The following is a 12587-nucleotide window of genomic DNA, read 5'->3' as shown; positions in this document are numbered from 1 at the left end:
TATTGTTTGTTTATTAACAAATGATTAAAACCCTGTGTTAAATGGATATTCCTGTTTTATTTGTAAATCTACAGAGCATGTTATTTGTGGTACATGTAAAACAAATGGTGAAGAAAATTATGGAACCAGAGTTTTTTTTGTTGTTTTGTTTTTGTTCAAATGAACAAAAAATTCAAACAGAGAGAATTTACACATTTAAATGTATAGAAAAACTAAGGATTAACAATTAGAACAAAATTTAAGAGGAAGCTGGCATTTGGTGTAATATTCTCATAGCAATTCCACAGGGTAAACAGGAAAGGGAATTCCAAAAAAAAAATACTGGTAATTGTTCACCAAACGTCTGAAAAAGGATATTGCCTTGCCAAAAAATACAAGGTATCTTGCTGGAACCAGTTCGATGTTGCTAATTCCCTTTTTTGTGTGTTTTACTTAACACTTAATTTCTCTTAGGCAGGTCATAGAATCTGATTTGATATTTAAGGAATGACTCTAATATTTTTTCTGTCTATGAAGAAATAACATAAAAAATGTGGTCACACTGAATAAGGCATGTAGCGGGTTATTTAACAGTGTGCACCACATTTTTTATGTTATTTCAAATAGACAGAAAAAATATTAGTCATTTCTTATAATTTGATATTAAATTCCATTTTAAACCACAGAAAACCATGAAAAAACGTTGATGACCATGACTAAATTATGTCTATGGACTGAAAACAAAATAACGTCAGCCAATCAGAAGACGTGTTACATCCAAAATTAAATTATATGTGAATGTTTTCTAAAATGTGGAAAAAAGAATAGGGTTATCATTTTAATATTTTGTGCTTAACATTTTAAAATGTATGTTTATATAGTGCAATGCTGTTTTCATATGATTTTAAAGCATAAATTATTTGACTTTTATTCATTTTCTGTATAAATAAAACTTTTTCTTCATTTCAGTTATTATGTATAATCCCTGACATTTTTTCTAGTGATTATACATAATCCCTGTAAACTTAAGTGATTATATATAATCCCTAACCTGGCCAGTGATTCTACATTATCACTGAAAATTTCAGGGATTCTACATAATCACTGATTATACAAATTCACTGTAACAGCTACAAGTATAAACATGATAAATGCATTATTGCACAAATTATTTGTGATATATACTTTGAAAGATTGTATGTCAAAACATGTAAGTGAATTGAAAAATTAAAGTGATTAAAACAATTGTTCTACAATGTTTAAGATAAAAAAAAATATCCAATTGATCTACAAGATGAAAAATATAACACACTAAGAGGTATACACGTTTCTGTTAATCTAAAAAGATGAAACATTACTTGAAAGTATTGTTACTTTTACCACATGATCCTTAAAGAGACATTAGCTGACAAATTTATGTTCACTGAATTTACCCAAATTCTTATATTTTTTATATACTATATTAAAACATTTATCAAAATTACAAACATTCTTTAAGAAACAATCAACATGGACTTGTTATAATGTATCAGCAATTCATGCATATTTTAGACAAGACACAACCTAATTATTCATCAAGATCCCCCCCCCCCCCCCCACAGTCTGCCAAATTAAGTTGCCAGGACCATTAGACAGATGTCAGATGATACCTATAGTTTACACTGGTCATATGTTACATGCATTGTTAAATACAAATATGAAGAAAATCTGTCTTTTAAGTAGCCTTATTATGTACAATCATAATCTACCATAATCATGATAATGCAAGAAAACAACAAAATGAAATGAGAGATTCAATGAATGAGACCTTTTTGTTTAACTGTAGGCTTTCAAAGCTTAATTAAAGTCAATGCAAATATGAAATGAAAACAAATTCAACAACAAAATTGTTTAAATACATCTTAGCATTCGTATATAACATGATATAATATAATGTAATTCTGGAAATGTTTAAAGATATATCTACAGTTAAACATAAAAGGCTTAGTTGCTGCCTAAGTAGAAATGGTCAATGGTAAAAAGCTGCCATTTCTATCCGAGTAAGGTATCTATTATTCAACCTGTAAAACAAAATAATAAAAATGTAATTTCAACCGCTTGACAAAAATGTTTAACGGAACTGAATTAGATTGAAAGTAATTTCAGCTAATATAATTTCCTATGTATGTTGCTTGCACAAATGCATGAATGAAAACATATATTTTCGTTTCCTTGTAGAATCTAGACGCTTCCTTGTTTTTACCTCCAAATTGAAGAGTTCAAGTGCTATCATTGTTTAAGAATAATGTATTCGGAATGGGCGTGACTTTAATCTCCCGATAGATGGCGCAACATTGTAATAACACATGTTGGCTCAATCTGCCAAGGGTGGAGAGAAGGGAAGAGGATCGTAACCCTTGGCTAGCAAAGATGTGTTTGGTGCATGTAGGATGTAATAAGCAAAATGTATAGGTTTCATAACATTTGGTTTGAAGCAAAGAAAAGTGAGAATGTGGTAAATGCAAATTAAGCAATATTTCCATTTATATGTTTATAACGGGTTACGATTCAATAAAGTGACGCCATCCACATTTAAGCTTGATCTGTTTTTGGTGGTGATAAGCATTGTGTATAAGTTTCAAAACATTTGCAACAATCGAAAGTCATGGTGCAAAAATATCAAACTCAACAAAGAACTTGATCTGTTTGGTGGTAATATGTACAAGTCTTATAACATTTAGTTGAGGCCTACTAATATTAGAGAACAGAAACAAGTTTTGGAATGCACAAACAGACAGACAGATGGATAGACAGCTGAATCAAGCCATAACTAGACTTGCTAACAGCCTTTGATGACAGGTTAACAATACTCTTATGATGATCTGGCTAAAAACAAATGCAAAATAAAATATTTTAAGCACTTCCTAATATCATTTTTGTCCCTTAGATTATGAGTCATATTTTAGAATTTGGTTTGTGTATTGGATATAGCTGGTGTAGTCAAGAACAATGTTATATAATTATGTCAATAAATTTTGATCTTTTGATTTGATCTATAAAAGGAGTAGGTTCAGTAAGACCCCTTTTTGGCCCCAAAATATAGCAGTTTTACAAAATTGTTAAAATGTAAACCTTTAGTTATTTATTGGACAGTAGAATGCTTCTGCTACATAAATATGGGCTGTTTTTGACAATACAATGCACATATGTCCGGTGCTAGCACCATTAAGTCATGCTAAATTACTGAAATCCTCATAATTCTAGCATTTTAATTTTAGACGGTTTTCGTGTAAAACGAAAGTGGCCGCATTCGTGTTCATCCTTAATATTGAAATGTAAGTTGTATTTTATGATAATACATAACATATATAAAGGTTGAGGATGAACACGGATGCGGCCACTTTCATTTTTACCAAAAACCATCTGAAAAGTGACAATTTTCGGCATATTAGGTAGATTTTTCATATTTGAGCTTGAATCGGATCGGTTTTAATGACTAAATCTGTTAAAATCTTTCACATAAACTAATTTCAAATAAAATAGACACTTAAGTGTTTAAAAAGTGGTCAAAATCTTTCGTCAGATGAACTTGAAATTTGAGGCCAAAATCGGTCCTTACCGGACCTACTCCTTTCACATACAAATCAGTCTCCAACAATCATGCATTTTCATAGTATGCCTAATATTTCAATATATATATAGTATGTAACTTACCATTTTAGAAATATCATTACAAATGATTATATCATGATAATGGAACTCCCTCAAGTTGGGCAATACGTTGCCGAAGCCTACTAACTTCTTCTTCAAGAGCTGTCTTTCCATCTCTCAGAATCCTGTTTTCTTCTTCAACGGCACTTTTATCATTGTTCACAGTTCTATTTTCATCTTTAACAACTCTAATTTCATCTTTAACAACCCTATTTTCATCTTTAACAACCCTAATTTCATCTTTAACAACCCTAATTTCATCTTTAACAACCCTATTTTCATCTTTAACAACCCTAATTTCATCTTTAACAACTCTAATTTCATCTTTCACAGCTCTGTTTTCATCTCTGACACCTCGACTTTCCTGTCTGTACTTGATATTCTCATTTATAAGTGTATCTGCAAGAAAATATAATGTATAATAACAAAATAATTGTTTTCTTTTAACATTCTCTTTTTTTGTTATGTGTACTTCATTATTTTGACCTTCAAACAATAGTTTCAAACAGTGGCATATTACTGTTACCTTTATTTATCTTTATTTACTTTAAAAATTGAACTAGAGATTCTAATGAGTATGTGTTGCTCACCTTAATGTATTTGTATTTTAAACAATTTTAAAAAATATATATTTGTTAATTATGTCTTGCTGATCATTAAACCTGTTTACCCACCCAAGATTTGACCAAAAATGAAAAATCAGAGGGCTGAAAGCTCTGAGGAAAAATGACGCCACTGTCTCTAATATTGGTATATCTTTTATGCAAGTCTTGATTTTCACATACTGTAATTAGTTTAACAATGCAACATGTATCCTAAGCATATAATTGATATTCGTATATGTGTGTGTGTGAAGTGAAGATGACAACTGGCTGTTTTTTTTAAAGACAAATGAATAGGTCAAGACTACCTGAATTGTACAAATAAATACCATAGAAAGGCTTGTATATTTCTCACTGGTATATAGTCCAAAACCCCCTTCTCCCACAAAATTTTAGGTAAATAATCTTTTTGTTACTGTTATCAATGTCTAATTAAACTCAGGTAATTTCAAAGAATTCTAGTCAGACCGGCACCTGGTCAAATCGGCATCCGGTATACATGGTATAGTCAAATCAGCACCTGGTTAAATTGACACCTGATATAGTCAATTCATCACCCATTTTAAATAAATATTTTTAACAGTATTTTGAGCAAAAAAAGTTAAAATAAGAAAGAGGTTGCCAGAATTTTTTTCAGTATTTAAGCAAAAAGAGTTAAAAACCTAAGGAAGGGATTGTCCAAAAATATTAACTTTCACATTTTTGGGCGTTCATGTACATTTTGTATATATTTATTTTTCTCAACTAAATGTGTATTTTTAATTATATATATGAAGTATATTTAGGAATTAAAGGTATTGGATATTTTTTTATGCATTTTTTAACCAGTTGTGCATTTTACAGGATTGTTGGTTTAATGCTGTTTAAACTTTCCTGAAAAAAAACACCTTAAATTTGCTAATGATTTGGCATGAAAGTTTGATTTATTGAAAGGGACTCATAGTTTTCCATTTTATTTTTCTAATTGTCTCATTGTTAAAACAACAGCTTGGGTAAGGGCTTCGTTGTTTACCTTTATACACAACAACATATTAACTATGTACTTGGTAAAAGTTATTAATTAATTGAATAGAAAATATTATATCAAATATTATTGAATTCAAATAGGTGCCGATTTGACTAGATGCCGATTTGACTTGTACATTTCAAATCCTCTGCAATTGTTTGCACTATTTTCTTGAGAAAACCTGTTTTCGATCATAAAACAGAAGTAGAAACTGCTTGAAAATGATTCTAGAACGCTTCATGATTGTTAAAATAAGTTTAATTCACTTGAAAAACAATTTTGAAACTTGCGATGTTTCATCAGGAAGTTTAAAAAGCATGTGTAAAAGAAGAAACAAGTGAAACTGCGACCTACTGCCCACTGATGATACCCCCGCCGCAAGTGGATAATATTAATTGTGTAAAAATATGCAAGTGTTCAGTAAACAGGAAGTTGTCGAGTGATGAATCTGAAAATGCATCACACTGTATAGCTGACTTATATTAACCCTTAAACCAAATGTCAGAAATCCTTGTATTGTAGTTCCTGAGAAAAATGTGACGAAAAATTTTCAACTTGGCTACCATGTGTAAAATCAAACAAGTATAGGGTAAACAGGAAGTTGTTGAGTAATGACTCTGAAAACGCATCACACGGTATAGCTGACTTATATTAAGCCTGAAACCAAATTTCAGAAATCCTGGTAGTGTAGTTCCTGAGAAAAATGTGACGAAAAAAATATTCATGGGACGGACGGACTGACTGACGGACTGACGGAAGGACAGACAGAGGTAAAACAGTATACCCTCCTTTTTTTCAAAGCAGGGGTATAATTAACCGATGAGAGTCGAAATATGTACATGACAGATATCACTATAATACGACTTTGAAAGTAAAACAGTTCCATCCTTTTGTAAAACAGTCTTTAATATACCTATCACATTAATGTTTGAAGGGTCTTTAAGCTTATACAAACCATATAAGTCTGTATAAAACACCAAAACGGAATGAACAATAACAAGAGGCTGTCACAAGGACAGCAAACCGGATTTATTTACATTTATTTGTGTCTAGCCAATATCACAACTAGAGGCTCTCAAGAGCCTGTGTCGCTCACCTGTTAATGTGTTTACTGATGTCGGCCATCTTTGTTGGTAGGCGGGGTCATTAGACACTCTTTTTAAAAATAGATACCCTAGTATTATGATTGTGGCCAAGTTTGGTTAAATTTGGCCAAGTAGTTTTAGAAAAGATTTTTATACAAGTTACAAAAATGAGGAAAAGTTGTTTAATATTGACTCTAAAGGGCAATAACTCCTTAGGGGGTCCTCTAACAATTTTGATCATGCTGACTTATTTGTAGATCTTACTTTGCTGAACATTATTGCTGTTTACAGTTTATCTCTATCTATAATAGTATTCAAGATAATAACCAAAAACTGCAAAATTTTCTTAAAATAACCAATTTAAGGGCAGCAACCCAACAACAGGTTGTCCGATTCAACTGAAAATTTGTGAGGGGATATATCTTATTCTGATGGACATTAAAATCTTGAAAGATTTGCCCTAAATGTCTTGGTTTCAAAGATATAAAGCAAAAACTGCATTTTACCACTATGTTCTAATTTTAGCCATGTCGGCCATTTTGTTTGGTAGGCTGGGTCATCGGACACATTTTTTAAACTATAAACCACAATGATAATTGTCGCCAAGTTTGATTAAATTTGGCAAAGTAGTTTTAGAGAAGAAGATTTTTAGAAAAGTTACAAAAAATGATGAAAAGTTGTTAAAAATTGACTATAAAGGACAATAACTCCTTAAGGGGTCGACTGGCAATTTTGGTCATGTTGACTTATTTGTAGGTCTTACTCTGCTGAACATTATTGCTGTTTACAGTTTATCTCTATCTATAATAGTATTCAAGATAATAACCAAAAACTGCAAAATTTCCTTAAAATAACCATTTCAGGGGCAGCAACCCAACAACAGGTTATCCGATTCGTCTGAAAATTTCAGGGCAGATAGATCTTCACCTGATAAACAATTTTAACCCACGTCAGATTTGCTCTAAATGCTTTGGTTTTTGAGTTATAAGCCAAAAACTGCATTTTACCCCTATGTTCTATTTTTAGCCATGGCGGCCATCTTGGTTGGTTTGACGGGTCACGCCACACATTTTTTAAACTAGATATCCCAAGGATGATTGTAGCCAAGTTTGGTAGAATTTGGCCCAGTAGTTTTAGAGGAGAAGATTTTTGTAAAAGTTTACAGACGACGGACGACGGACGCAGGACGACGGACGACGGACGCCAAGTGATGAGAAAAGCTCACTTGACCTTTCAGGTCAGGTGAGCTAAAAACCATAACTGATGAACGGTGAAAGTGAAAATTGTCAATATCAAATTTGACCTCAATTTTGTCATCAGTATCAACATATTAAAATTTGAAATGCTTAGGTTGAATGGTTCATGAGTAAATGCAACAACATGAATGGAAACTCCATTTTTCGATCTTTCAAGAACCATAACTCCTGAACGGTAAAAGTCAAAATCAACATTATTTAACTTGACCTTCATTTTGTCATCAGTAACAACATATTAAAATTTGAAAAGCTTTGGTTGAACAGTTCATGCGTAAATGCACGGACACAACTGGAAATGCCATTTTTCAATCTTCCAAGAACCATAACTTCTGAACGGTAAAAGTCAAAATCGTCATTATTGAACTTGACCTCCATTTTGTCATCAGTTACAACATATTAAAATTAGGGAAGCTTTGGTTGAACAGTTCATGAGTAAATGCACGGACACGACTGGAAATGCCATTTTTCAATCTTCCAAGAACCATAACTCCTGAACCGTAAAAGTCAAAATCGTCATTATTGAACTTGACCTTCATTTTGTTGTCAGTAACAACATATTAAAATTTAAAAAGCTTTGGTTGAACGGTTCATGAGTAAATGCACGGACAACATTTAGTTGCCGCCCGCCCGACTGACTCAGTGCCCGGCCGCCCGCCGTACATCCCCAAATCAATAACCGACATTTTTGTCACAAAAATCCGGTTAAAAACCGATTATGTTTTGTAGTTTACAAATTCTAAGCTGGTTTACGGTTGTCTTTTTTTAATATGTTTGAATCTTTAAATCAAGCAGATACCAGTTTATTTCAAATGCATTGAAAAGAAACGAGAAATTTGTAATGACAGGTTTAGTTTTTATATTTATCAGTTTTAATTTGATATTAAATAGAAATAACTTATTAATATGGATGAGTTCAAATTATTAGTTTGAAATAATGATGAGAGAGTTCTCTACAAAATCAATAACAAAGAGGCGGAACGTAAACAAACCACCTGGCCGTGGAATTGAACTTGTTCTCTTATTTCTTGCTTATTCAGTGTACTCTATAGTCTGCACCCCCTCTGGGAGGTCCAATTTTGGAGAATAAAACCGCGGTCAAAACAAACCTTTCTATGGACAGGTCAACATTTTTGTTGTAAATAAAATAAAGTATGTAAACTGGTTCCCGTACAACTACAACACTTTGTTCAAGTGTAGCGGAATACAAGCAGATACCAGTTAGTTTGTAAAATAGTAAATATGAAAGGGAGTGTGGTAGGCGGAGGCAATAATCAACTTCCTGTTGTTCTGGTCAATGGTATTGGAACAATGCCGCTGACGCGTCATTTTCCAAAAATAGGTTAAAATCCTGATAAAGCAAAATGACCTAACCAAATATAAAGTCATTCCCTGCTATTAGCATTGATGATGCAGGTCATATCAGATGCTGAATGATGTCAAAAACTCAAATAAATGCAAGGATGAGCAAACAATTACCAAAAGAATAGATTGAGGTAAACCAGCACAGTACTGCACACTCTTTCAATAAATCAGGATAAAAATCTATCTTTTATAAAATATGAGCTGCGTCAGATAGTATGTTGTCTTTTATATATATGCAAATGCAAGTAAACATGTACATGTATAGAACTCTGATCGATTTTAGAATATTCAAATACAATATAAAAGATTAAATTTGTTCTGTTTTGCAGGGTTCTTAAATCAACTTTATTTTCAAATAGTTACTGACTTCTCCTAGGTAGGGTTGTAGTCTCTTTGCCATATTCCTGATTACCATTCTCAATTTTATTTGCATAGAGATTTATCAACCTCAAATAGGTTAACAGATGAACTGATATTTATTTGAAGAAGGTCTATTTCTATGATGCATTTCAATAAAGGTAAAGTGTAAAATAATTATCTCACGTTATATAGGTGACAGAACGATTCCAACTAGCTGAATTGGAATTCTAAGTTCCATTTAAGCAACAAAATTTGTGGTAGCAAAGAAATTTGTGATAGCTTATATATGTTTAAAGTATAACATTGCATTAGGCCACAAAAATATATTTTTTTGAATGGTATCCCTCACATACAATTTCTTTTCCATAAATCTCCCATTTAATTTACACTATTTCTTTTAATTATCAAAATATTTGCAACCAATTAACCAAAAAAATAATCTATGTGGTCTAAAAGATTTGCAATATTATTTACCAAAAGACTTTTTTCTTGAAGGCATACCTTCCCAACTGTTTATAAATTCATAGAACTCCACCAGAAATGGTCTTCTAACTGAAATGATTAATCAATTATATTATAATTCAACAAAATTCTACTGTCCTGATTGACTGTAAGCAACATGTGTGTCTGACCTGTCTGTAAAATATAGTGGTCCTATATATATTACAGTATCATAAATTGAGCCGATACAGGATCCAGATGCTCCGCAGGGCGCAGCTTTATAGGAATGCAGAGTTTGAACCCTGAACATTGGGGCAAGTATGGACACAATATTCAAGTTTGATACAGCTCTGAATTTGGATTGTGATTAAATAGTTGACACAACACAGGTTTCTGACACATAATGAATGTGGTCTAAGAACTTAAACTTAAAAACTTTAAATTTTAAATTGGACAATACTTATTATGGTCCAATATCCAAAATCTAAATACATGGTTAGATTCAGCATATCACAGAACCCCAATAATTCAATTTTTGATGAAATCAAATAAAGTTCAATTTTGCACGCTTTAGACCTCAATGTGGACCAATCTGATAACCTGGCCCAAACATCAAAAATCTAAATACATGGTTAGATTAAGCATATAACAAAGAACCCCATATATACAATTTTTTTTGAAATCAAACAAAGTTTAATTTTGGACCGCAATTCGGACCAACTTTAAAACTGGGCCTATAAACAAAAATCTATATAGAGGATTAGATTCAGCATATCAAAGAACCCCAAGGATTCAATTTTGGTTGATATCAAACAAAGTTTAATTTGGACCACGATTTGGACCAACATGAAAACTGGGCCCATAATAACAATTATAAGTACATGTTTAGATTCAGCATATTAAAGAACCCCAAGGATTCAATTTTTGTTGAAATCAAAGTATAATTTTGGACCACGATTTGGACCAACTGCAAAACTGGGCAAATAATAAACCAGATGCTCCACAGGGCGCAGCTTTATACGACAGCAGAGGTTGAACCCTGAACGGTTGGGGCAAGTATGGACACAACATTCAAGCTGGATTCAGCTCTTAATTTGGATTGTGATTAAATAGTTGACACAGCATAGGTTTCGGACACAGAATGAATGTGGTCTAATGAACTTAAAATATTTTGTTTGCCTTTGTGCAATTCACTATGCTGTTGAATATTAAATCTTCTCAAAAAAATGTTTGAAGAAATTTTCTTTTTATTTATGAAATCTAAAACATTGTAAAATGAGAAAAATTTAACCCCCCCTTTTTTTCACATCCCCCTTTACTTTTTCCAAAACTGATCTCAATTCAAATTTCTAATGGAGTTTGCAACAATTACTACTCATTTAAATACATCATAAAATATTAAAATGTAACAAAAGGTGCTTGTTATCACTGAATGGTAAAGATTGTTTTAATTTATCAGTTGGTAGTAAAAGTGAATATACATTGTATATTGTATAAAACAATGATTTAAGTTGATTCAACTACTATTCTGGACAAAGAAAGATAACTCCAATCAATTGAAAATTTCTTGCTATTGCACAATATTGTGCAATAAGATATTTCTTGCTATTGCGCAATACTGTGCAATTGAAAATATTTATTGCACAATACTGTGCAATTGAAGATTTCTTGCTATTGCTGAATACTGTGCAATTGAAAATTTCTTGCTATTGCACGATACTTAATATAATAATTTTGGATCCTGATTTGAACCAACTTGAAAACTGGGCCCATAATCAAAAATCTAAGTACATGTTTAGATTCAGCATATCAAAAAAAACCAAGAATTCAATTTTTGTTAACATCATACTTAGTTTAATTTTGGACCCTTTGGACTTAAATGTAGACCAATTTGAAAACGGGACTAAAAATTAAGAATCTACATACACAGTTAGATTTGGCATATCAAAGAACCCCAATTATTCAATTTTTTATGAAATCAAACAAAGTTTAATTTTGGACCCTGATTTGGACCAACTTGAAAACTGGGCCAAAAATCGAAAATCTAAGTACATTTTTAGATTCAGCATATCAAAAAACCCCAAGGATTCAATTTTTGTTAAAATCAAACTAAGTTTAATTTTGGACCCTTTGGACCTTAATGTAGACCAATTTGAAAATGGGACCAAAAATTAAGAATCTACATACACAGTTAGAATCGGCATATCAAAGAACCCAAATTATTCAATTTTTGATGAAATCAAACAAAGTTTAATTTTGAACCCTTTGGACCCCTTATTCCTAAACTGTTGGGACCAAAACTCCCAAAATCAAAACCGACCTTCCTTTAGAGGTCATAAACCTTGTGTTTAAATTTCATAGATTTCTATTTACTTATACTAAAGTTATGGTGCGAAAACCAAGAATAATGCTTACTTGGGCCCCTTTTTGGCCCCTAATTCCTAAACTGTTCAGACCTCAACTCCAAAAATCAATGTCAACCTTCCTTTTGTGGTCAAAAACCTTGTGTTTAAATTTCATAGATTTCTATTAACTTATACTAAAGTGATTGTGCGAAAACCAAGAAAATGCTTATTTGGGCCCTTTTTGGTCCCTAATTCCTAAAATGTTGGGACCAAAACTCCCAAAATCAATCCCAACCTTCCTTTTGTGGTCATAAACCTTGTGTTTAAATTTCATAGATTTCTATTCACTTAAACTAAAGTTATAGTGCGAAAACCAAGAAAATGCTTATTTGGGCCCTTTTTGGTCACTAATTCCCAAACTGTTGGGACCAAAACTTCAAAAATCAATCCCAACCTTCCTT

The 12587-nt window shown here is 32.0% G+C and overlaps 1 protein-coding gene across 3 annotated transcripts in view; it reads right to left on the bottom strand.

Annotated features, from left to right (window-relative positions):
• Positions 1–1580: 1580 nt before the first annotated feature.
• The window catches only part of LOC139526822 (baculoviral IAP repeat-containing protein 3-like), a 34183-nt gene continuing 23176 nt past the window's right edge, over positions 1581–12587 (bottom strand). For 2 of the 3 annotated variants that reach the window (XM_071321972.1, XM_071321973.1), the window contains exons 7-9: positions 9815–9892; positions 3673–4068; positions 1581–2039 (exon numbers count right to left, since the gene is read on the bottom strand). In XM_071321972.1, the coding sequence (XP_071178073.1) occupies positions 3704–4068; positions 9815–9892 (443 nt within the window). In that variant the 3' untranslated portion in view covers positions 1581–2039; positions 3673–3703. The remainder of the gene's footprint in view (positions 2040–3672; positions 4069–9814; positions 9893–12587) is intronic. The other variant, XM_071321974.1, reaches the window with a different exon arrangement.

The sequence above is a fragment of the Mytilus edulis genome, chromosome 6, assembly GCF_963676685.1.
Source record: "Mytilus edulis chromosome 6, xbMytEdul2.2, whole genome shotgun sequence".
NCBI lineage: Eukaryota > Metazoa > Mollusca > Bivalvia > Mytilida > Mytilidae > Mytilus > Mytilus edulis.
The sequence above is the reverse complement of the archived record's forward strand: the minus strand, read 5'-3'. Positions and strand labels throughout refer to the sequence as shown.